This window comes from Bacillus rossius, chromosome 1 (genome assembly GCF_032445375.1).
Source record: "Bacillus rossius redtenbacheri isolate Brsri chromosome 1, Brsri_v3, whole genome shotgun sequence".
In the NCBI taxonomy this organism is placed as follows: Eukaryota; Metazoa; Arthropoda; class Insecta; order Phasmatodea; family Bacillidae; genus Bacillus; species Bacillus rossius.
In genome coordinates, this window is record NC_086330.1 from 267,111,936 (window position 1) to 267,139,842 (window position 27,907).

The following is a 27,907-nucleotide window of genomic DNA, read 5'->3' on the forward strand; positions in this document are numbered from 1 at the left end:
AATGTAAACGCAATACACGCAATGAACACGTAATACATGTAATGAACACGCAATGGACATGCAATACTCACACAGGGCACGTGCAGGGATACGCCACAGGATACGATCTCGCCACAGGGATACGATCTCATCGCGGGAATACGTTCTCATAGCAGGGATACGATCTGATCGCAAGATTCGGTAAGATACAATGCCCCCAAAAGTCTTTGGCTCCAACGGTATTTGGCTCTAAAATTTATTGTCTCAAACAGTCTTAGGCTCAAACATTCATTAGCTCCAAAATTATTTGGCTCCAAAAGTCATTAACTCCAACAATAATTGGCTCCAGATGTCTTAGGCCTAACATATTCAGCAATATTTAGCTAAATGGTGATTTGGCTACTAGGCTACAAGAAAACAAGACTACGAGGCTACGAGATTACAAGGCTACAGGACTACAAGACTACAAGGCAACAGTAATATGAGACTACAAGTCTGCGAGACTCTAACTAGCTATGAGACTGCGAGGCTAAGAAGCTACAAGAATACAAGATTACTAGGCTACGAGAATACGAGGCTACATGAATACAAGACTACGAGTCTACGAGGCTTCAACTATATAAATGACTACAACACTACGAATCTACCTGACTACGTGGCTACAGGACTACAAGACTAAAAGGCAACAGAACTATGAAACTTTGAGTCTAAGAGGCTCCAACTTGCTACGAGAGACTACGAAGCTAAAAGACTACAAGACTACAAAGTTACCAGACTACGTGGCTACGAGACTATGAGGCTACAGGACTACAAGACTACGGGGAAACAGGTCTATGAGACTACGAGTGTACGAGGCTCCAACTAGCTATGAGTCTTCGAAGTTACGAGACTACGAGGCAGAATAACTTGTAGAAACCAACAAAATATTGACTGGAATAATCAACAGCAAGCAGGGAAAACTAACGCACGTTTCCTAAATCAAGATCAGCAAAACACAAAAAAAAAAATTAAAAAAAAATTACAAAAACAACTTTGCCGGATTGTGAACTTCTCCTTCGTTCAGCAAGGATCGAGTTTTAACATAACTGTAACTAAAAATAGAAGCAATGTTTTATGTATATAAGTATTTTGAATTTTATCGAATTTTTTAGTCGAAAATTAAAGAGTTCATGTTTACGGTCAAGGTTCAGGTCATGACCTCGGCGACTATAAGAGCGGCTTGTAGATGCGGACTTTAAGCCGCTTTGCGGACTTTTGGTTCTTTCTAAGTCAAAAGTAGTGTGAGGTTTTAAGAATTTCAAATTTTAGATTTTCGAGACTAAAAATGGGAAATTTTCTCTTAACGAAAAATTTTCCCTCGAATTATAAAAAAAATTCAAATTTTTGGTGGGATTTTTTTCTAAAAGACTGGAAATTTTGGGCAAATTTTGGCAAATTTTCAGTCATTCTGGCAAATTTGAAGGTCAAGGTTAAAGGTTAAGGTCAATGTCATTCAATATGGCCAAAGTGACGTCACAATACAAGATAGTGGTCGGCTCCTCTGGCTCCTCCCTGGGAAGCCTGTCCTCGGTCCGGCTATTATATACTACTTGCGAGAGTTCGAGACTTCTGCTGTAGATATGGATGAATGCGATTTAGTCATTCTGTAGCCATTGTAGCAGGATTGTTTTTGTTTGCATGGGCTGATGGGCTGACTGTGCACTAAATATGTGTGTGTATGTATATATACCTTCAAATATTATAAATTCAAAAAAGTGTTTGTCTGATCGTCCTTCTTTTATGGAGCAACGGAGCGACCTGACTTTTTTGCATACAGGTGGGCCGTAGAGTGACAAAGACTACATATAATTATGAAATTCCGTCTCTAATGGAGTGAAAAAGGGGTAAGTTCAGTTTTATAATAGAAAATCACAGGAAGTAGGTAATACACACACAAATAGTGAGTTTGTGTAATTTCTGTATGTCCACCACATGGTCATATTGTAACGTCTGGCAACTTTCTATCCTTCTCCTTGGCGAAACCCGTCCACTTTTTAAACTCGGGGCTGCTAGCGAACTAAATAAGATAATAACAATTTAGTTTAGAACTTCGTCAATAGATGGCGTTGCCTTGAATTTGTAACGCGCTATCGTTTGGTGCGTCCGTCGCGTCTTGCCTAGGGATTACATGCCTTCCCACAAGATAAAGCTGAAGATTGGCGTCCAGGTTTTGCTGATGTGTAGCCTTGATGCACCAAGATTGTGCATTCAATGGGACTTTAAAAGCAAAATTTCCAGTTTTTCAAGTGTATGTCTTACAGACTTGACACTTGGTGTAGCCCGGGCAATGCTGTCTACTTCAGCTAGTATGGATATATATATAATAAATTATTTTTACGAAAAAGAAAAAAAATATCCCTCACCTGTTTGCGAGTAGTATAAATTAAATATGTGTTTACACATTACCTCAAGTATTATGGGCATAATTAATATCTTCTTAACTAAATTTTAATAAATTTAGGTAGTTTGAAAAATATATATATACAATTTAAGCATAACCCTTTTATCAGTTTCTTTCCCGAATGATAAAATAATGATTTTCAAACCCTATTTTTTTTTAAATTTAACATTCTACTTATACTCTTTAAATCACACAATCCAATCACCATATTTAAATAATTTCCTACACGGTGTGTGCTGTGTAATGGTCAAATCTTTGTTGCTTATTCATATGTTTATAACGCCGTTCCGTTTACACGAATACGACCACAATTTTATATATATACTAGCTGCCCGACCCGGCTTCGCACGGCTTTACTAATTCTCCCATTTACAGTAATGGTAAATAAAAAAAATCAGTGAAAATTTATTACAATGCTGTATAATGTACCGGAGAGAAAATGAATAGCACCGATGGTTTCCCGACTCGTGCACGCAACGTACAACTGATGTACCCGTACTTCGCTACGGCAGTCTACAGGCAGATCACTCTTGCGCCGCTCATTATACATGCCCCTCCTTGTGGGTACGCCACTGCCGCGCGATGCCCGTTGCCATGGAGACGTAGAAGGCATGAACAATGCAAAATCCTGTTCTCATGCAGACAAAGTACCCACTGTTGCCTGGTTTTAACCACCCATGGGATCTAATTTTCGGAAAATGTAATCCTGCGTAACATAAGGAACATTACTGTGAAGTTTAAAGTCTGTAAAATATATATACTTGAAAAAAAAGGGCAATTTTTTATATTTAAAGTACCCGCAAATTTCAACGGTGATGAGGACTGCACTAACAATGAAATAGTCGTTGCCATATAGACGAATGAAGCATCAACAAAGCAACAGCCGTTGCCATGGTGATTTCCTACCAAAAACTGGAAATTTTGATATATTACGCCCCCGAAACTCCCCTTGGGAGTCCAGTGGACCAAATTGTGAATGTAAACCATCCTCGAATCCCCGTGAACTCACACAAAAAATTTCATCAAAATCGGTCCAGCCGTCTAGGCGGAGTTCAGTGACATACACACGCACACAAGAAATATATATATAAAGACTAGATAATGCCCGGCATGCGTTGCAATGCCTCAATCAATTTTTTTTGTAATTTTTTAAACGTATACTAAGCATCTCTCTTTATCTCTCTAATTCTCTATCTCTCTATGTATATCTCTATAACTCTCTCTATCTTTCTATTTATATCTATATCTCTCTATATATCTTTCTAGCGGACCCGACAGACATTGTCCTGCCCAAATGTACTTTTTGTGAGATATGGATATGGCGGTAAGTATTTCTACGCTGGACATTTTGTATCTTCTCATTATACATACCCCTCCTCTTGGGCACGCCACTGCCGTTACCAAAAACCTTTCCCATGGTTACGCAGAAGGCAACAACAATGCAAAAGCCCGTTGCCATGGAGGCTAATTATCAACAATGCTTAGTGTTTTTGCTTTTAAAGCGTGTATTTTTAGTTTTTCTTAACTCAGAATCGAGATAAAATATCCAATTGTGAATTTAAACCATCCTCGAATCCCAGTGAACTCACACACAAAATTTCATCAAAATCGCGTACAAACAGACAGACAGAAAAAGTACTGTTTTATTATAGTAAGATAGATAGATTATTCTTACATGTTCGCATCCATGCAGTATATGAAAAATCATCATGCATAGCCCCACACCTATAACTATACTTATCTGCTGCCTACGACTTTTTCCGCATGGAATTTTGTATGATCTTGCACCATTTAGAAATTTAAACATTATAACATAACAGTTGATACAGTTGTAGTAGTTTTCTTATGTTCACAAATGATAATTTTTCTCACCTCTATTTCAGTCTTTGCAATAAAAATATGTTACTACCTAAATTTTGAGTATATATGTTTCTACTTTCAAATGTAATGACGGGAAGACACTTCATAAAATGTCTTTGTAAACCACATTTACTGTTTTTTCCGTCTCGAGCTAGAATGCATTACTGACCCGCGAGCAAGCTACATACAATTCAGAGAGAGAGAGAGTGAGAGAAAGACACCTATTGAATGTCTATCTAACTAATTTTTTTATGAGAGCATATTTTCATTAAATAAATCATGAAATCATTCAACGATAAAAGCTGTTTATTTAATTAAGCGGACGGGTTCGCTCCAAGGAGAAAATGGACGCGGCGAGACCTCGTGGACATAGAGAAATGACACACACTCACTATTTGTGTGGCTATGAAACATGATTTTTTTCTGCAATTTAAATTGTAATATACAAAAAGGGTATTGAAAATTGAAACAAATATGGCGACACTATAAACTGTCAGGATCTTTATTTTTTTCTTACTCTCTACTTAGTTCCTTACAATAGCAAAACTTAATGGCTTCTAATAATGCGTTGCAATTTTTGCTTTTAAAGCGTGTTTTTTTTAGTTTTTATTAACTCAGAATCGAGATAAAATATCCAATTGTGAATCTAAACGATCCTCACTATTTGTGTGGCTATGAAACATGATTTTTTTTCTGCAATTTAAATTGTAATATACAAAAAGGGTATTGAAAATTGAAACAAATATGGCGACGCTATAAACTGTCAGGATCTTTATTTTTTTCTTACTCTCTACTTAGTTCCTTACAATAGCAAAACTTAATGGCTTCTAATAATGCGTTGCAATTTTTGTTTTTAAAGCGTGTTTTTTTTTAGTTTTTCTTAACTCAGAATCGAGATAAAATATCCAATTGTGAATCTAAACCATCCTCGAATCCCCGTGAACTCACACACAAAATTTCATCAAAATCGGTCCAGCCGTCTAGGAGGAGTTCAGTGACATACACACGCACACAAGATATATATATATAAAGATATTTTTTTCTACTGTTAAGGGATAACCTTCGATGATTTGTGAACATCGAAACATTTTTCTGTTAATGGAACGTTGGTTTACATAATTTACGATACAATACCAATATTTACTGAATAGGATTCTAATAAGTTTACAAACATAAAAAACCTTGGAAGTCCCCTTATACCCAACAATTTTAATGAAAGCTAACGGATTCCATATTTTAATACAAATAAGGCTGCACCTGTTAAGTTTGTGGTCACTCCACGAACATCAAACTTTGACTGGCCAACTTGTTGGAGAGGATTCCAAAGGTCAGATAGTTACACAGCGTGACACGGACTTGATTGCCGCGGAGGCCGCCAGGTAGGGTTGCGATCGCGGTGACCAAAGGTGATCCGGTTCCGTTCCTGGCGGAGGCGAGCCCGCATTCGCTTCCGCAGGGGCTTATCAGAGATCTCCCCTTTCCACCAAACCCATTCATTCGGTCGGTGATTCTCTTCTACGCCATCATTCTTCAACGACAGTGACGTCGATGTGGACGAGACGTTAGGCGCTAATCCACCACCATCATCATCTCCAATAGGTTGGGGAAATAGCTGTCCCTGACTAAGGTCGTGTAGGCAATCCGCAGCACCTGACTGCTTGCCTGGTCCCCGAATCCCCTACACTGCAGGCGTCAATCAATAGCATTCTCGTCAATTAGAAATAATAGCAGCCGCATTAATTACATAAATAACTTAAGAAATACATTTTTCTTTTAATTTATTGCTACTTTTGTTAACAATTTCATTGATGATTCTCAACATATGTTTGATTGTTCAATTATATGAAACCTACTTTTGTTGAAATTACGGTAATATCATTATAAACTTTCAATCAAATATACGTCTTAAATAAAGAAAGGTTCTTAATTTTTCCAGATAACATAATGTTTGTACAACTACGCTGAATTTATATTTATAAGCTATTTTAACACAACAAAATCATTATTGTGGACTTAAGTTAGTAAATATTAACTCGTTGGCCATACATTTACTAATATATCTGTCTAGTTAGTAATCAGCACTCTTCGTAAATTTAAAGCTGAAATTCTTAAGAGTTTACGCAGCTGTCATCACTGAAGACGTAGCCACTGTGACTGCTATCACATTGCTTCTCTTCAATACTCTTGAGGCTTTCGAGAGTCGAGTGGATTTTAGGTTACGAATGGCGCTGCTATCCCTCGCGATAAGATTCAGATGCAAATTCATCAGTTACTTCTTTCTCTGTGTTCATTACACGATACGTGACTTTTTTCAATTTTTGTTCTTAACGTTTTTACAAGTTGAATAATTATGAAATAAACAGATATGGTTTATTTTCCACCTGAGTGAATTGAATATATATTAATGGTAGTCACATCAAGTTCGTATTAAAAATAAAGTGTTCGATATCCAATATATCACTAAATATATTTTAAAGTAGAAGTACACAGTATATTTATAAGCTGCTGCGAAACTACCTCTGACCAAATCCAAGCCAAACTAAAATAATTAAAACTGTTGTGTCAAAGAAAGTGCTGTTTTATTAAGTGTCCATACAAGGCTACTAATTCCTTACTATCTTCAATTTTTCAAATGTTTAACCACAACTGTCAGTGCATGTTCCATTTTATACTTCATGGCGCAAAGAGTGAGATATAACCAATATAACTTTGAACATATTTTCAAAAATCAGTTATTTAATTTTTCATTACTGCCTAAAGCTGTGTACTTTCATAGGCACTGGTGTGGGTAAATTAATTGGGATGGTCAAAGTACAGTGGTCCAAATTTAGTTTTCTTCTTTTCAATAATTAAAACGTTATGATAAAGCAGTGTTACTAAAGCTGTCTTATATGTCTGTAATAAATTTAGATTATATATAAAACATTCTAATGAAAGAAAGTAGCACTTCCATAACTTTGTTTTCACTTGTCTGAAACAGATGTTATATATTTAAGATACATTTCAGAAATATAACATAATCGTATAGAAACTTTATTTTTTTTCAATGAAACAAATATATTTTATGAAACCTTCGGTGTGTCACATTGCAACTATTTTATAAGTTTGCTTCACATAACATTCAATGTTTCTCATTTATGTTTTAAATAGATAATTACCTTATTCAAACAAGGTGATGTTACTGAAATAAAATAGAAATACATGTGAAACTTATATTATTTGAAATATATATAGTTTTAGAAGGGTACTCAAAACATCACACCAACATTCAGAAACTTTTATTATTGTAATATAATCTTATTAGAACAATCGAATGCTTCAGCAATGTTACAGAAATCTGCATTATCCAGGGGGCTGTGCGAATTCCTTTTAGCGAAAACGTAAAATATAATACACAATGTTCGGATACATTGTAGAGATGTTACAAAACATTATTAAAACATTGTAATGATGTTACAATGTGGCGGAGACATCTTTGTAATGTGTGTGTTCCAGATGTACCTACAAGAAGATGTCCGGCGCGAGTCAGTGGAGGTAGTCAAAGTGCAGAAGATACATTGCAGGAGTTCGACATGACCTTGCTGCAACACTGTGGCTCCTCTGCGAGGTGGTTGTGCTGGCTTGTGCGCAGATGTCCGGCGCGAGTGAGTGCGGCGAGCGGCCCGCCTCGGGGACCGGCTGTCGCCTGCGCGGCGGCAGCGCCTCGACCGCCAGCCCCGCCACCACGCCGCCCCACAACCACGGCGGCAAGCAGGCGGGGGCGGCGCGGCCCGGCAAGCCCTGCTGCTTCTGCTGGTGCTGCTGCTGCTCCTGCTCCTGGTGAGTCCCTGCTGCCCGCTGCTCCCCGCTGCTCCCCGCTGCTTCCCGCTGCTTCGGACGTTTATTTCATGTATCATTTATACATTTCCGACTTGAACGACCACGCAGTGGACGAGATCTATATCAAAAATATATATTGTAGGATTATTCCCAGAAGGTAGGTAGTAATTAAGTCCAGTTTTTTTTTAAATATTGTTTTAGTATTGACTCCTTGTAGTATATCCACATATATACATACTTGTAAATATATGTATTCAGAAAAATTTAGTCTGGCACAATACGTAAGAATTTCGATCAGCACTTTGTGGCTTATTTTCAACACAAACCTATATGTGATAAAACATTTGTTTGTAAACGTAATTAAATTCATGTTTTATTCAGTTGTGAATAAGCTTATAGCCTTTAAAATCACCAAAGACTTTTTTTTCTTATTTTCAACTTTGTTTTATTTCTAAATTGAAATTGAAATGTATCACATTTCAAATATAATATTCATGCTTTTAGGGGGCAAAAAGCAGCATAAAATAATGTAAACATGAATATATGTAAATTAGGCGGTGACTGCACAAGAAGGGATAATTTTATAACTTAATTTTTTTTAATAAATATTTTATCCAAGCTTATTTAAATAAACTATACATATATATTTTGACATTTTAATTTAAGCAATGTATTCATTAACATGTTTGGTGTTTTTTTTTTTGAATAAGGTCTCGTTGACCACAAAATCATTCGTGTTGACATTTGAAAGTGATAATGTTTATTTTATTGTAGGTTTTGTGTACCAAATTTCTTATTTCCAATTTTAGTGTATTTGGAGATATATATTTACCGTAATCAAACCTATCACCTTTCAATTCCATTAGGAAATTAATTTTGATAAAAAATTGGTTGTCTGTAAAGTCGGTTTACGGACGATAGTTCAACGTGACAACGTCATAACAAAACATTGATGAAATGATTGATCCAGAAGAAAAGGAAATATCATATTCGGCCTGAGACTGAGCCGTAATAGGTTTTTGGAACCAAACCATTTAGGCATTAAAAATATTATATTCTTTGAGGAAGAAATTTTTTTTAATTTTTCTATCTTTTGTATGATAAAATATACCATACTTTCATGAATAAAATTTAATCATTTTTATTGAGTTATAACTATTTTGTATGGATACAAAGGAGTGAAATGAAATGTACAATTTAATTAATAAATTTACTTTTATTTGCAATCATTAATTCAAATATATTTATTACTTTTAAAATGTTGCGTGCGCCGTATTTATTTTTACAAGTACAAAAAAAAATTGTATCTGCTGGGATTCGAACCGATAAACTCAAGATAGGAAGTTACCGACGCTCACCACGTGGCCGCGACATATATGAAGAATGGTAAATTCAGATGTGTGTATATATATATATATATATATATATATATATATATATATATATATATAAATTTTGTTCACGGTAGGGGAATAATATTATTTCGTTTTTAAAACACGATTTTATAACAAATACACATCCCAAATACACCAAGCTTATTTATGATGTGTTACAATATTTTTTAAAACATTGTGCAAAAGATCCCGGGTGTAATTTTAATTATTATGTGTAACTGTAAAACACCATTGTTGGTTCAAAACGTATTTGAATATTCAACATTACTTTTAAATAACCGTACCGATTGTGCTGAAAATCGATGGACGATCGTTAAATGACATAATATTAATAATTCAAACGACGAAAATATGATTGAAAAGTTTAATCGATGGTTGTTCCAATCGAGTGGAAGAGAGATGCCACGCATGTGTACAATGAGCATGAAGAAAGATGCCACGTATGCGTACAATCAGCAACAAGGACACATCCGTAGTGGGACATCCGTAGTGGGACACTTTTTCGTGCGTGCAGCCGGCGTTCATCGATTTATTAGATGTTGTCACGTCAAAAACAAATTTAGATTATCACAACGTTTCTAGGTTCATTAATTTGTCTCCAAAAATGGACTTTATAAAATCAAAATTTCCTCTTTTTCATATTTTAGGAATAAAAGTTACAAAAATTTGCTAAACACCCTTATATTTATTTATAACCAAGATTACATATTTATTATTTTCCATATTAGTGACATGGACATGCGTATATAATAAAAGAAATCAAACTCTTGAACTTACGAAAAACTCCCTTTTTTCCATTCAGTTGTATTTGGAATAAAGTAGTTTTATTTTCAATGTAAAATATTATGTAAATATTGAATAATAACTGTCTCCTCCTTCCCCTACCATCAATAAAACATGTTCAAATGTTCTCCTTTTCTACCCCTCCTTCTTTCACCAGAGGACACGAATCTTAAATGACATCAGTGGTACTTCAGAGTATCGCCACAAGGTAGCACCAGAGTCGCTGGGTGTTATATTTTTTTTTTATGAAAATCTGAGTGTGATGCCAGCGGCTCGAGCTACGATCGAAGGAATGGCCTCGTGGTTAGCGTTGAACGCCTTATCCATTTTTTTTTTTTTTTTTTTTTTTTTTTTTTTTTTTATTATTAGTTTATTAGTTTATTGTGATATCATGTGCATGTACATAACATTACAGCTCACATCAGATTACAGTCAGCACAAATGGGTTACACGATACTGATACCTCGCCCCTGCGGATTAACACAGTCCCACACCATCTGTACAAATTTCAAAACATGAAAAGGTAATGTCCAAACCTCCTTCTTAACGTATTGTTTTTTACCATAGACCATCTGTCACGTCGTAGCTGGGATATGAAGTCCCGCAAGAAGTATGGCACTTGAGTTTTGAGCACAAAAGCTATCAAATTCGCCATCAGCCACACAGCCGCCCGCCTCTTCACGGTAGGGAAGGCCGTGATGTCGAGGTAGCACATGCGGTCCGCGCACACGTCCCGTGGAGGTAGGCAGAGCAGTCTGGAAAGTTTGGTTTTACACCACTCCCACAAGGGGCGCGAGAATGAGCAAGCACATATGCGATGGAGGGCGGTGTCACGGTAGCCACAGAGTTCGCAGTGGTCATCCTGGGATAACGCAATGCGTTTCTTGCGATAAAGGGTGGGTGTCAGGTCGTTGACAAATGTGAAAGCTTCGGCACGGAGATGAGTAGGTAATTCAGGATCAGAAACGTTTTTCCATATGTTCAGCCAACGCAAAGAAAGGATCTTATTCTGAATATTCGGCACAGAGGGTGTTGCTCGTCGCTGGAAACCATACAGTTGTCTTGTGGAGACATGCGTACCTTCGGGAAGTTCGGAAATCGTCGTGCGAAGGTGATCGGCGGCGGACTTGTAGTGTCGGGGTAGGCGCTCCCTGGCGCCCCATGCGGCTGTGTACAAAGCCGAGGAGCGACCACCCTGTAAGACACGTTGTATGACGCATTTCTGGAACAAGGCTCGTGCTTTTTGCTCATGCTCAATGAGTCCGAGACCACCTTTACTGACAGGCATCGTCAGCTGATCGCGGCTGACCTTGAAGAGGAATCCTTTCCAGATAAACCATCCAATGTATTGCCTGATTTGAGCTGCAATCGCAGCAGGCATGGGGAACACCTGTGCCATGTACCAGAGTTGTGAAAGGGAGTACATGTTAACGATATATACACGTTGGATGATGTTGAGGTTTCTAAGGTGTGACTCAAGCAGGCTACCACGAACATTCCGCACCACTCCGTCCCAGTTCTCTTGAATGGTATGACCGATGTCACCCGTGAAAAGTATTCCAAGTGTCCTGATCGCATCCGTAGACACGAATGAATGCTGTGGCACAATCACATCTGGCGCTGCTTTCAGATTCAACACTTTGGTTTTCGCGAAGTTGCATTTTGCATGCGTTGCCTTGTGGAAGGCCTCAAGAATAGCATGAGCGGCCGTGAGTTCATGGTCACTACGCACAATGACCGTAACATCATCTGCATACCCAATGCACGTTAAAGGATTCCCTTGAATACTCAGTCCTGAGAGAGTAGAGTTAAATTTCCTTATAAGGGGCTCAATATAAAGGACGAAAAGTACCATCGAGAGCGGGCACCCTTGTCGGACAGAGGAGCGAATCGGAAATTTGTCACCAAAACAACCATTGATGGACATCTTCGAGGTTAGGTTCTCACGGAACGTGCGTAGGACAGCTCGAACTGTCGGAGGGAAGCAAAGGTGCTCGAGCACCCTGTCGAGGAAGCTCCATTGCACCCGGTCAAAGGCCTTCTCAAGATCAATGTTCAGGAGGGCGACAGCGCCCGGCGTTGTGCGCGCCAGGAGCTGCACATCGCGGAGCGCAGAAGTGCCATGTGTGATGGACGTCCCCTGCACAATACAATGTTGGTCCGGCCCGATGACATCAGACAGCGCTGATTTAATACGATTGGCATACACCCGTGCGATGATTTTGTAGTCAGCACACAGAAGCGTGATAGGCCTATAGTGGGCTACTTCACGTGGCTGTGGCACCTTGGGTATGAGCACAATGATTCCCTCTGTTTGCGTGCTGCACAGACGCCCTCGTCGAATGACCGTGCGCGCCATTTCGCAAAATTCCTCTCGAATCGTTGGCCAATAGTGCTGGTAGAATTCGTAGGGGATACCGTCCACACCAGGGGATTTGGTTTTTGGGGCCCTCCGAACGATGTGTGTGATCTCTTCGTCAGTTGGGTCGGCCTCCAGATGGTGCTGTGCTATGTCGTCAAGGCTGCTGTCATACACATCGAGGAATGACGTCCCTTCATCATAGTCAATGTCGTGGTCCGCATAGAGTTCCTCGTAACTACGTGTAAATGCTGCGAGGATGGTTGTGGAATCCCTTACGACCGTGCCATTCGCGTCCACAACCGAGCTGATGTGCCTTCGTGTACGCCTCTTCCGATCTCGCATGAGGGAGTGAACGCTAAGCCTTTCTTGCTGTAGCGCACTCTTGGTGTTATTGAATACAATGCGACTTTCCATGTTCGCTCGGTGTATGGCGATGATCCGTTCCTTAAGGCGACGGGCTTGATCCCTCGGATTGGTAACTGCGGTTGGATGCGTACTTAATTCCCGCAGGGCCCTCTCGTGCAAATAGAGAAGGGAGTCCTGCTCCCGTCTACAACGCCCGCCATGGTGCTTAAATAATTTGGCCAGACCTGGTTTGACGCAGCCATCCCACCAATCCGCTGTGTCCGCGTACCTCTGTTTACATCGCAACCAATGAGACCAGCGCCGATGAAAATCATTGTCCACTTCAGTTTGACCCAACAAGCGTGTTTGTAGTCTCCAGTAGTTACGCCCAGGTGTGGGTGAAACCTCCGGAGCAGCCACAGTACAAACGACCATGTAATGATCTGTGACAGCCACTGGCACCACATCATATGATCGCGCGTTGTGTCGATGCGTGCGGGACATATAAAACCTGTCTAGGCGCGAACTAGATGAATAGGCATGAAAGGTGTAATGTGGTGTGGGTACTTGAAGAATGTCGACCATGTCCTCCACATCAATGGCAGTAACGAGCTCATGCAGTGCCGTGTTAATGGGGTAGTGTCCACCAACGTGATCACTGGGTGTAATTATACAATTGAAATCTCCACCTAGAATAAGACCCGTGCCATCATTCCTTATAAATGGAAGGATTTCCTGGCGAAAAAATTCCTGGCATTCTGTTCGACGCTGAGAGCCAGAGGGGGCATAGACATTCACACATTGTCCGATAATGCTCCTGCCAGTAGCGCTGGAGGGATTGAGCGCTATGAGTGTGCCAGAGATTATTCTCCCAGATGCGTGCGCTCTGATGTGCGTGAGTTCAAGATGGTTCTTTGTGACAACAATGGTTCCTCTCCCTTGAGGGCCGATGTTGGGGTACACATTATATTGGTCAAAATATGGTAGCCGCTCTAGCGCACACTCTTGTAAAAATAGTACGTCGATAGCGTGCGCACGTACAATGCTGTGTAAAGCATGAAATTTGAAAGGAGCTTCAATTGCACAAATGTTGACAGTGGCAATTGTTAAAACTCTAGTCATCCGCTACGTCTTTGCTACTAGCTACGTCATTCCCTCCCCCACTCTGTTCCGTTATGCTGATCGCGCCCCCCTTGATTTGCTCGATCGCATGCTGGGCAATGCGGAGTGAATATTTACGTTGTGAACGCGGGCTGTCCGGTAGGGCGGTGTCGCGACTTGGACTGCGACTCGCATGACGGGCCTTTTTGTCCTTGCGCCCGCTCGGGGGCCGTTCACGCCCACCGGACTTTTTGCCTGAGCGGGGGTTGGTGGAGTGCGCCTCCTGTGAGCATTCGGACATTCCGTCATCCTCCATGTCAATGGGCGTATCGAGTCGTATATCCGGGGCGGGCATGTCCTGTTGAGTCGGAGCAAGAGGTGATGCGGTAATGGTGGACAGCAGAGTTTTGAGTGGGACCGCCTCATAAGGCCTCTCCTCCCTGTCTTCTGACGTCAGAGTTTGTGCCGGCGGATGTAAGCTCGCCCCAGAGGTGGTGGGCCGGTCCCGCACTTCGTGCGGTTCTGTCGAGCGACTGCTCTGCGCGCCACCCTGTAGTGTCTGCGCCCACGTGCGCGGCGCGCCCGACCGCTCGCGCGGAAGAGTGGGGCAAGCCGCGCGGTGGTGTCCCGCCTGCGAGCAGTGACTGCAGGTCTGGAGTTGTCCGTCATACACTACGAACCCGTGATGCCCATCGACTACCAGCTGTGAGGGAATATTTTGATTGAGTTCCATTTTCACTATTCGTACCCCTGTCTTGGCTTTGAACTTGCGATACACCCCCCACATTTCGTCCACGCACGTGTGTATCTTTCCGTACGGAGTGAGCGAGTAAACAATCCGTTCATTTGGTACTTCCACGGGAATGTTTACGACCCTGACGGTTTTCATGTTGTCTAGCGCCAGTTCGATGTCTACTTGTAGTGACTCACCGCTCGCTGCGTGTATCTGAGACGTTCCGCCGGTCTCTCGGATGATCCTCTCGCAGTGTAGTAGTGATGTCAACTTCACAAAGATGCACCGTTGGCGTCCGTCGACCTGTACAGCAATCACTTCGTCATCCTGCAGCCCAAGGGTCTCGTCGAGCCATCGGAGTAAGTCCAACGCGAGCGGTTTGGTTTGACACTTCACGCGAAGGGTATTCACTCGTGGGGTCGGTTGGCAAGTCGCCATGATGGTCCTGCGAAAGTCAGTAAGAAGCCTTTAGAATACGTTACGTGTAAGCCGCACGACACTTAACTCGCTCTCGCACTAAACCAGGAGAGTAACAGCGCACGAGACACGTCGCGTCGCACACGTCCGCTCACCACGCGAGCACGGGGCGGACTGCATCATGCTACGAGGACGAATGTATTAAGGTATATAAAAATTCATTTAAAGGGAATATGGAAAGGGGTGAGGTGAAATTATGTTGTTATTCAAATTAAAGGGGGAAAGGAGGCGAATTAAACCTTTTCTGTAATCAAGAGTAAAATCTATTATTTAAACAAATATATAATAATAACAAAACTGTTTGGGAAAAAAATTCTGTACATAGGATAAAATTATAAAAAATGTATTGCAAACGGCAGTTTACATTATTAAAATATCAAAAATATAATTTTTAAAATTTTTAACTGTTTATCTGTTTGTCTGTTTGTTCGAGCATCAATCGGAAACTACTGGATGGATTTTGATGAAGTCTTTTTTTTAATGAATATCTCTTTGGCTAACTTAGAAACTAGGCCTTGTTTAAATACAGAATACCATTCTTAAGGGGGTAAAAATAGGGTTAAATATTATTTTACGATAATTAATAATATTTCTGAAACTAATAATGCTTAAGAAAAGATAATGGGTACCAATAATTAACTTTCGAAAACTAACAAAGAAATTATTTTTATTTTACGAATTTCGACCACTAAGGGGTGAAAAAGAGATAAGTATGTTTTGAGAGCTAATAATTATATAATTATATCTCAAATGTAATTAAGCGAAATGAGTGCTTTTGGGTAGCTATAATAAATACACAATTTTATTTGTGAAATTTAACCCCTAAGGGGTGAAAATGGTTAGGAATTTTTTAAATGTATAATTTTATCTACGAATTTAATGAATTGTAATGAATGATTTTGGGTAACAATAATAACATACAAAAACTTACAACATTTTTATGTTTTGCGAAATTCAAAATCTAAGAAGTGAAAAAAAAGTCAAGCGTGTTTTAAAAATTATTATATATATATATTCGAAGATATATATATATATATATATATAATCTTCGAATTTAATTAACTGCGTGAATGATTTCAGGTACCAATAACAAACGTACGAAAAATTATAACCACAATCTTTATACTTGGCGAATTCAACCTCTAAAGGTTGAAAAAGGGGTAGGTTTTTTTTACAGATTAATAACTTTAAATCCGTATCTAATTAAGCGTAATTAATGATTTCTAGTGTCAATAATGAACTTAAGAAAAATTACAATACAATGTTTATATTTTTAGCGAAATTAAACCCCTAAATGGTGAAAAGGGGTAAGTATGTTTTAAAGGATATTAATTATAACACCGTATTTAATTAAGCGTAATGAATGATTTTGGGTACCATAAAAAACATACAAAAACTTGCATCAAAAATTTTAATTTTTTGTGAAATTTAATTCCTAAGGGATGTAAAAAGGATATTAATGTTTCAAAAATTTATAAATATATATTAATTTAATTAATATAATAAACTATTTTGGGAACCAATAATGAACATACGAAAACTTACAACAAAAATGTTATTTTTTTTGTGAAATTCTACCATAATGTGTGAAAAAGGGGTAAGTATGTTTTAAAAATAATAATTATATCTATAAATTTAATTAAATGTAGTGAATGATTTTGGGTACCAATAATGAACAAAAAATTAACATAAATAATAATAATTAACATACTTTTCACACTCTAAGATGTGGAAGTGAAAAAAGGTGTGAAACTTTTACCTCACTTTAATTTTCACTACAAAACCAAACTACCAATTTTCACCACTTTATCTTTCGAAATAATGAAAATAAACAATATAAATTTATAACTATTTAAGTATATAATTCAAGCTCAGTTTTTTTCCATCCAATTTATTACATCCGGTGTTTTCGGTTTTTCTTTTTAACCTCCCTCAATTAAAACCCCTTAGGTTTTAAATATTATAAAATGCTCAACAATGTTGGTAGAATTTTTATGTTCATTGTTCATACCCAATATCTTATAGTTTGCATTAATTTTTTTATCATAAAATCATTATAAACTATTTTTCATCCCTTTTATTGATGAAGTACGGAAATGGTTAAAATTAACTTGCAGGTTTTATGGGTTAATTGTTCTTATCTTACTGCTAACTTGGTTTTCTTTTAAGGGAAATGTTTTTTCATGAAACGAAACTTCTACATTTTTACCCTTTTAGGGTTACAATTTCGAAATGATAACTGCGTATGTTTTATTTCCGTGTATGCGCTACCTCTGTTCCATTTTTTTTTTCATATCGTTTCAGTAGTCAATATGTAATAGAGTAACAAATTAAAAACAACAAATTTAATATTTTTATATTAGTGGGATCTCGTGTTTTGTGCTATTAATAAGAACTCGCTCAATGAATACAAATTCTTTTCAAGCTGTAGATAGTATGCGTGTGTTTATATTCTCGTGTCGAACGTGGAGAGAAAAGTAAGGAAAAGTAAATGCAGGAATTGATAATAGAAGAGACACAATAATTACTTTCTTTTCAAAGTAAAAACAAGGCCTTTTTCTGCAGTCGTCAATTGCCAGATATATTTGTATATGTTCACGATACAAATCACAGTTGTAACCAAAGACGGACTGTGTTTTTGTTGATATAAACCCAAAAAAAAATTATTTTGTCAAAAATAAATACTATAACAATTTAGAAACATGGGTTCTTATAATATCAGTTTATTAAATACGCAAATATTTACAATTATTTCCAGATTTACTAACATTCTTATGTTCATATGCCAAATAATTGGAACTTAATTAATCAAGTAGAAGCACACGCCTCCTGTGGTCCGCTCACCACTGTCGACACTTGTCCACAACTTACTCGCCACTACACTTGTCCGTCACTTCTCGCTCACCGCGACACTTATCCACAACTACTCACTCGCCGCGACACTAGTCCGCCACTAATCGCTCGTTGTGATACTTGTCTGCTACTTCTCGCTTCTCGCGACACTAGTCCACAACTACTCTCTCACCGTGACACTTTTCCACTACTACTCTCTCGTCTCGACACTTGTCCGCTACTTCTCGCTTCTCGCGACACTAGTCCACAACTACTCTCTCACCGTGACACTTTTCCACTACTACTCTCTCGTCTCGACACTTGTCCGCTACTTCTCGCTTGTCGCGACACTAGTCCACAACTACTCTCTCACCGTGACACTTTTCCACTACTACTCTCTCGTCTCGACACTTGTCCGCTACTTCTCGCTTGTCGCGACACTAGTCCACAACTACTCTCTCACCGTGACACTTTTCCACTACTACTCTCTCGTCTCGACACTTGTCCGCTACTTCTCGCTTGTCGCGACACTAGTCCACAACTACTCTCTCACCGTGACACTTTTCCACTACTACTCTCTCGTCTCGACATTTGTCCACCGCTACTCGCTCGTCGTGATTCTGATCCGCTTCTACTCGCTCGTTGTGATACTAGTCCACAACTACTCGCTCGACGTGACACTAGTACACAACTACTCGTTTGTCTCGACACTTCTCCGCTACAACTCGCTCGTCGTGACACTACTCCACAACTACTCGTTCGCCACGACACTAGTCTACAACTAATTGCGCGTTGTGATACTTGTCCACTACTACTCGCTCGCCGCGAATAGTGTCCGCTAATACTCTCTCGCCGCGATTTTTGTCCGCCACTACTATCTCGCCGCGACACTCGTTCGCCTCGCAGACTTCACACCCGGGTCTTGGATTCGTCCGTCGCCGGAGAACTAGCCTGCTCGGTGACGTCATCCGCTGACCTCGCTAGGTCTTGCCAAGAACTTCTACTCTGCGTACTTGTCAACCATGGAATAATATGCGCTGCGCGAAAGCTTTCCGAAATGTCTCGTTCACAGAAATGTTTCTTTGTATTTAAACAAATAACTCCTTTGGAAACCAGTTACCAAGAAATAGTTTGTAATACCTCAAGTAGATATTCTAACTGTCGAAAACATGGCTATGTTTATTTTTTCTTTTATTAAATAGGGTTTCTGATATAATACTGAGGAACCATTCCTTACAAAAATTTTATTATAATGAAGACAATCAAATATTAAATACTTTGACTTTATTTTGTTTTACTGCGCTTTTTAACGTTTCCGGGTAATAGTGGAAAGCTTTTCAGGAAACGGTTTGCAAATAACTTTAACTATTGGACGTGCTGGTACAACACACAGCATAAATGCTCGGGTAAGAATCCGATATCAGCATTACTCCGAACAGTATTTTGTATTAATATAGATGTTTTCATGTAAATGTACAAATTTGCAATCGTCTGTAATTTTACAATTACAAAAAAATATATATAACAGTGTAAGCCACATCACAAGAAGGGCCGACACCCTTCCAGTTGCCTCGGCGCACCAGGCACGCATTGACGTCACCAAGCGACGCGCGCTGTGATGTCCGTGTCACGCACGTGCTGGAGAAGTGCGGCACGCGCCGCACTCCACGTGCCGGCTGGAGTTAAAGTGCTGTCCCTGGACAACTGCGCTGGGCCGCTGGGGCTGCCCGGCTGCTGGTAGCAATATTCTGTGGTACCAACAAAATAATTTATTAGTGACAGAGAGTTTCTAGGTGATGCATACACCATTTCATGGAAACAAAAAAATTACATTGGTGTGAAAAATAATTTGATATTTTACAAAAAAATTAGTGGTAGCAAAACTATTTTATTTTTTTTCAATGATAAAATCCGTCCATAATATTTTCATTGCAAATAACAGTCGTTATCATTTTTATACGTGTACATTTGAATGAATAATACGCATTAACGACTATATAATCTTCAAATTCGCGTTGGCTTTAAATTTAAGTTGTAAGGACACGAGAATAAATACAGTCAGTTATGATAGATTCAATTATAAAAAAATGTAAATACTTTTAACATCAATGAAACAATGAAATAAGAATAATTATTAATTTTCAGCAAATTAATATCACTTTGGAGTTTATGATAATTTTGGAGTTGAAATAATATTTGCGAAATCATTTGAATTCCCTTTCTGGTTTGGGCATTAAAAATATTAAATAGAAATTAAATGTATTATATTGGACCTTACCCACCTTCCCTAAAATCACTTTAAATTTTACGAGACTTTGGAATTATAAATAAGGCTCAATTAGCAGGCCATAATATTCGGTTTTGGTAAGAATTAGTTCCCTAGAAGCACCGATGAAAAAAAAATTCCTATGACACACTAATAGCTTAAAATTTCAGTGAATATTGGTACGAACCTTAACCTTCTAGATACGTATTTCACTGGCATTGAGACAGTCAAAATAAAACTCTGCAAACTATTTCGTAATTTTTTTTATTTTTTTTTTTTTTTTAAGAAAATGGGGGACCCCCCCAGGGGGTCCACCCTGCCAAAAAATAGCGTCCTTTATTAGGATCACTAGGTAAATACATGTACATGGAGGGAAAAATCTGAACACAATAAACAGTAAAACAAAACATATTTACGATACTTTACACGGCACTGGGCCCCTTCCAACAAAGAGTCCTTGGGGGCTGGTAGTGATGCGTGGCATTCTATTGTTGGTTGGTGGTGCTGGGGATGAAGAGCTGTAGGTGAGGCCGGAATATAAACTTTCCACCCAGCACTATGAATGAAATGTACATTCGAATATACGTACTTTATCATTCTCCTTAATCCTACTAATATAAACGCGAAAGTTAATAAGTATAGATGAATGGATGTTTGTTACTCTTTCACGTAAAAACTACTGAATGGATTTGAATGAAATTTGGCCTACAGCTAGCTTATAACCTGGATTAACACATAGACCCCATATTAATATGAAATTCCATCCCTAAGGGAGTGAAAAAGTGATAATTTCATTTTATAACAGAAAAAATCATAGGTCATAGACATACAAATAGTAAGTGAGTGTCATTTCTCTATGTCTGACACACGATCCTACACATAGTAAGGTCTGGCAAATTAATATTTTTCTCCTTGGTGAGACCAGTCCGCTTAGTGGAGCTCGCAGCGGCTAGCAAAATAAAGGCGCTAATAACAGTTTGGTCTTAACTTCGTCAATAGATAGAGTTTCCTTGAATCGTTTGATGCGTTTGTCATGACTTTAATGTTCGTTTGTTTGTGCCATATGCGTTCCTATACCATTCATCCGATTGCGATGAAATTTTGGTGATTTGTTATGCGCATGCCCATGAAGGTTACTGAGACGGTATAACTATTTTACAATAGTTGGAGCACGAATCGTGTCAAAAAAAAAAGTCTTTATTTCATTTTATATAGCGGCTCTTCGTCTGCTTTTGTTGTTTAAGTGCGCACGCATGACACAATTTATTTAAATATAAAAGAGAGACAGAGATTGCGTGATATATATATATATAGAGTGAGATAGAGACGGAGAGATAAGTTGAGATAGAGCGAGGTATAGAGAATAAAATGGGTTAGATAAAGAGATATACCTATAGATGTATAGAGCTATAAAGAGATTTATATAGGTATAGAAGTTATAGAGATAGTGGGAAGTATATATGTAGATATAAAGAGATAAATAGAGATAGAGAGATACATAGATGTATATAGATGTAGATAGAGATAAATATATATAGATAGATGGATAGATGATTTTTATATGTGGAACTACTTCAAACATATTACAAAACAAAACTGAATGAGGCATTGCAATGCAGGCCGAGCATTAGCTAGATAATGGAATCTTTTCAATATTAGTAATCTCTTATTTTTCAGTTTTTTTGTATATTGCTTTATAAAGTCTAAATTACATACAGACCAGGTAAATACCTATAAACTGGCAGAACAACGTCTGTCGGGATCTGAAAGTGATATAAATTAATTTTCACACTTGACATTCAAATTAAGAAGACAATATTACTGTCTACATCTGATTTCTAAAAAGGTCCCCTTCACCCTGTGTTCAGCCCGGGCAACGCCGGGTATTGCAGATAGTTGAATATAAAAGAGAAATAAAGTGATAAAAAGATAAATACAGATATAAATATAGATACTTTGATAGCGAGAGATAAATTTAGGGAGATAGATAGAGAGGTATAGAGAATGAGATATAAAAATATATGTAGAGAGAGAGTTAGACAGACATATATCGAGAGATAGGGGTATGTAGAGAGATGTAGGTATAGCTTTAGAGAAGAGATAGAGAATGTGGGAAATATAGATGGATGTATTGATATTTACAAATAAAAATAAAGAGAGATATAGATATAGAAGTATAGAGGTGTATATATATAGAGATATATAGAGGTATAAAGAGAGATAGCTCGATATTTGTATTGTTACGAAGGCGAGAGATCAGACCACGATACCAGTTTCGGAGCTGGCTGGTGGTCCCACACGGCCACAGGAGTTACACGCCGTGTCACGTGCCATTCACTGACGTACGTGACGGCACGCGGGGCCGGATTACAAGTGTCGTCGCTACCCCCTCCTCTCCGGACCACGCTCTTCGTCCTGCCACGGGGTCGTTATCTAAAGCGGCCTTGGGACTTCCGCGGGCCGCCGCGCGGAGCGGCATGAACTGACGCCGCCCTTCTGGACTGTTCGGGCGTCGGGTCGGGTCAGAATGACGCAACTCGCCACAGCCGCTCTCGTCGGTTCGAGAAGGGCGCCCAGGTACTTAAGCAGCGACGCTGGCCTCCGCAACAGAGTCCCGCGACGGTGAGTGCCGCGAGTGCGGTGAGAGTCCCGTGACGGAGTCCCGCGACGAGTTCCGCGACAGTGCTGCAAGTTCCGAGAGTTCCGCGAGCGAAGGGAAGTGCGACATCGGCGAAGAGGGTGAGAGACCCCCCTTCCCCCGAGAGTGGCGTGACGCGGAGTTCGACTGGATCGTGAGAGTGCGGCGACTGAGTAGCGCGAGACTGTGTGTGTGGACAGGCGCGAGGTGTTGAGCCTACTAGTTACAGTGAGGAGTGCGAACTGAGAAACTTGACAGACATTGAGTGACTTTAGAAAAAACATTTTAAAGTGCTAGCGATTTGTGTTCGGGAATTATTAAAAAACAATTAATTATAATTAATGTAATTATAATTAATTAATAAAACTGTGAAAAAAAAAGTTAATTGGGGTACTCCTTACGAACTCAGTTTCCCTTACATTTTTATCGTAACAATATATAAATATTGAGAGAGTGAGAGATATCAATGTAGAGAGATAGATGGAGGGATAAAGAATCATATATAGAGAGATGCTTTGTACTAATGTACCTACTTAAAATAAATAACAAAAAATTAAGGAATTGCAATGGATGCCGGGTATTTCAGCTAGTAAGAAATAAAAATGAAAACATAAACCCACAGAGAACAATACTAAGTCACCTGATGTCGATTTGGGTTTTGTTCTCTGTGGGTTTATGTTTTTTTTTCTTCTTATTATGCATTCTTGAGTTTTTCACATGGCAAACAATGCAAAACTGCGCTCTTATCTTCTAAAATATTAGTTTTTAGCGAAAAACTGACAAAGTATTTTTCTTTATTTAAACTCGAACTATATTTCATTTTAACAGGAATCCATTATTAGTTGTTAAAAATAAGTATTTATATATCACTTTTTAACTGGACTGGTTCATTGGTTCGTTGATATTCTTGAATGTACTTCTACCTTTTTTTGCTTCTGGATACACTTTAGTGAAGGAGTTATTTTAAAATCTTAAAATTGCTCTAACCTTTTTAAGTATTCATTTTAGGGAAAAATGGTAAAAATTTTCACCCTCTTTAAAACCTAACTATTATTCTGTTTAACAAGATGGTACTATTGATTTCTCAAAATAAAAGTGAATGGCGCGCGCTTCTCCCTGCTTCCTGTTACACATTTCCGTTCCTTGAACTCAGTCGTATACAGGAATTTACTCCTACCAAATGCCTTATACCGAGAGCTAAGATGTTAAACATTAAAAAAAAACTATTCCAATTACGATGCGACGACTTCCAAAGAGCCACGAGGTCTCGTCTTTACGACTGACGCTACATCGCGTCCTGAAAGTCTGCCAAGAATACTATGTTTGGAGTGCCGCCTCGAACACAGGTGATGCACGATGCGGCGCGGCGGAGCGATCACACGCGCCGGAACCTGGGCAGCTCTCCAAGCACCACTCCAGCCAGCACGGGAACACACGGAACAACAACAACACACAAGATACGTTACCGTGCACACGGTCCTTCATTACTCGCCGTCCAATCTCAGTGACGAGAAAATCGAAATGTTCTCATGTTGTAAATACATTTATAATACAAATCTAGGACACGAAATTTAACGTAGAATTCTTAAAAAAATAATGTCGAGCGTGATAAATAAACGCAAATTGTGTTTTGAACTACATTTTCGGACGTGAATTACTCGTAGTTCCACACTCGCTACTAGAATTCGCTGCCGGAACAGCTACGTTGACTATCGAATGATTAGATTTGCAGAACGAAATTTCAAAGTACAGGATGAAACGACTCCGATAAAGCGAAAAAGACTTTTAAAAATGCTAAACCCTGGGTTTGGACATGATTTTTTATAAGGAATTTTATTAAAATACTGCCCATTTTGTTAAAATTCAATAAAAAGATAATATAAAGTTTTCCTTTGGCTTTGTGAACTTAGGATCGTGCCATCCGCCACAGATAACTGCACCATGGTTCCAAATTTACAGTTTTATGCGATTTCCGTTCCATTCACGAGAGTTAAGATGTTACACATCAAGATATTTTGTAAATAAGTTTCCAAAGAAGTTTTTTAGGAATGCCAACATTTTCCAACGGTGCACTTACGGCATATCCTGAACGCCAACCGGCCATCGCCTGAATCACAATGGGGTTGCGCAACATTATATTAATTGTTGGCAGGACGGTGGCATTTTCTATGTCAGTTACATGAATGATCTTTAAATTGAGAATGAACACTATAAATATGCTAAACTGTAAAATTACACTGTAAATATGTTGAAATTGCTCCAAAAGTTTTACGATGAAGCATTTTTAACAATATTTTTCTGTTAAATTGTACTGATTTCACAGACATTTTTTCACGGTTGTATGCTACCGGTTGCACCTGTTTATGAAAACAGAGAAGAGAGGAAACATCGTGAAGCTATTGGAAAAATATGATTAAGTTCAGTTCCTTGAAATCTGGATTTTGTAATAACCAAGGCAAAGAGAACGATTGCTGTGTTCAGAAGATGACAGGAAGTGCAAAGAATATTTTTGTGGACGTTTCAAGAACCCAAAAATAATTTGGAAAATAAATTTGGCAAAAAATCCTTGTACCTATTTTATGTTAGCTACAAATACCTTTTTTTTTGTTAATGGAACAGAAATATTTATGCAAAATTACAGATATTTGTACATTTGTACGTTTACATGAAAACAACTATATTACTAAAAATAAATAAAGTTCAAAGTAAAACTGGAATCGGATTCTTATCTGGAATTTATACTTTGTCTTGTCCCAGTACTTCCAAAAGTTAAAGTTTTTTGCAAACCGTTCCATAGTAGCTTTCCAGTATTAACTGAAAACATTAATAAACATAATAAAACAATATAAAGCCATATTATTGTATACTCGATAATCTTTTCCATGGTTTAAAAAATTATGCTTAAATAAAAATCTATTAAAATATAAAATTAGGAACCAATTTTCGTAATAAATACTCATTTCCTCAAAAAAACGTATTTCATATTTGCAAAAGTAAACATTAAATAGAAAAACAAAGAGTTGATAACTTAAAAATTGACTAAACTAAGAAAGAAGATTACACATAAAAAATATGGAAAAAATATAAAATTTATTAATTTGTTTGATATGTGCTTTTAAATTCTGTTCTGATTTAGTACGGACAAAAGTACACAATATAAATATAAACTTAAAAAAATATAGTTAAACCAGAACAAATACTATTATTTACAAAAAAATATAACTTATGTGCCGTACCTATTTATAATGCTTCTTAATTATTGCATAAAAAGTAGATGCCAACCCCCCCCCCCCTCCCACACACACACACTAACACACATACACACACTCACTCTCTCGTACCTGAAATGGCTTTTAAAAAAATTGTGAGCGAGTCTTTCAGTACTTGCCCAAGATGCGTAATATTTAACCTCAGTAACGAACAAACTCATGTGCTCTCATGTTGCAAATACACTTTTAATACAAAATACTAAACACGAACATGAAATTTAATGTAGATATTTTAAAATAATGTCGAGCGTGATGTATAACTTATACGAAAATTTTATTTTCAACTACATTTCTACATTTCTTGACGCGAATCACACGTAGTTTCCGCACCCACCGCTAGAATTCGTTGGTGGAGCAACTTCGTTGACTAGCGTATCATTCTATGTGCATAGCGAAAATATAAACTATATAATGATAAAAGCGAAAAAAAACTTAATAAAATACTAATCCTTGGCTTTGTACCTGACTTTCAACAGTGAATACCATTAAAATGCTACTTATTTTGTTAAAATTCATTAAACAGATAGTACTATAAAGTTTCCCTTTGGCTTTAGATTCTTTGATTCGCGCTATCCACCACCGATGATAGTGCCATTGTTACATATTTCGTCCCATGTGACTTCTGTTCTATTCATGTAATTTCTCCTACCAAATGCGTACACCGGAAGATAAGGTGTTGCAAATTTATATATAGGGCTATATCACATTCACTACCCACTGAAAGTTACGATATTTTTTTGTAAATATTTCAAAGCAGTTCTTCAGTAAACTGAGAGTATATTTGTTGCTTAACTGAGTCATAAAGTGCATTCCAAGCCCACGCTGCAGCTGCAGGGAGGGATCTGGAACATGTGCTGCAGTGATGCAAGAGAATCAACAAAGACAAGTTTATTTTGGAAAATATAATACTGCGAGGTCAGAATCGAAGAAAGTGGCTGCGATGTCATAATCAAAGATGGCAGACGTGACATCAGAATCCAAAACGGCGGAAGTTTCTACCGTAACGAAAAGTGCAATGTTCGGGAGTGGGGCACTCGATGTCAAGATTGTGGAATTCAAAATAAGGGAATCTGAGATGGCCACTGAATTAAAATTCAATGTCAAAGTCAATTTTCAAAGGTTAAAGTCAAATATCAAGGTTAAAAGCCAAGGTCAATGACAAAGGTCAAGGTCAAATGTGAAAGTCAAGGTCCAAAAGTCAAGGTCAATATAAAATGTAAGTTCAAAGTTAAAGGTTATCCAAGTTGGCCACCATGACGTCATACTGTTTGTCGTAAAATATATTCCCTGATATTAGTGGTGGGGGGTTCAGTATGCTGGTAGCCTCCGTGGAGGAAGGGCCCTGTCGCCACTTTAATCGAATTAAATCGCTTGTTTCGAACCCAGGTCTCTTATTTCTATGACCAAAGTGTTTTTATTAATATTTTATCAAAATTGCGATTAAATTTTAAATAAATTTTAATATTTTTCCCGATTTTTTCTGATAATAATTACGGATTTTTATGAAGGCAGATGTGACTAAAACCTTTAAAAATATCGGAATCCAGATTGCGGAAATTTATAGAATACAAAATGGTGGATTCCAAGATGGCAGATCCAATATGGCCCC

General features: G+C 38.2%; 1 protein-coding gene across 2 annotated transcripts in view; it reads left to right on the forward strand.

Annotated features, from left to right (window-relative positions):
• Positions 1-27,907, forward strand: part of LOC134527576 (regulator of G-protein signaling 20) — a 418,792-nt gene that overhangs the window by 282,371 nt on the left and 108,514 nt on the right. For both annotated transcript variants that reach the window (XM_063360377.1, XM_063360378.1), the window contains one exon: positions 7,911-8,098. In XM_063360377.1, coding sequence (XP_063216447.1) covers positions 7,911-8,098 — 188 coding nt within the window. The remainder of the gene's footprint in view (positions 1-7,910; positions 8,099-27,907) is intronic.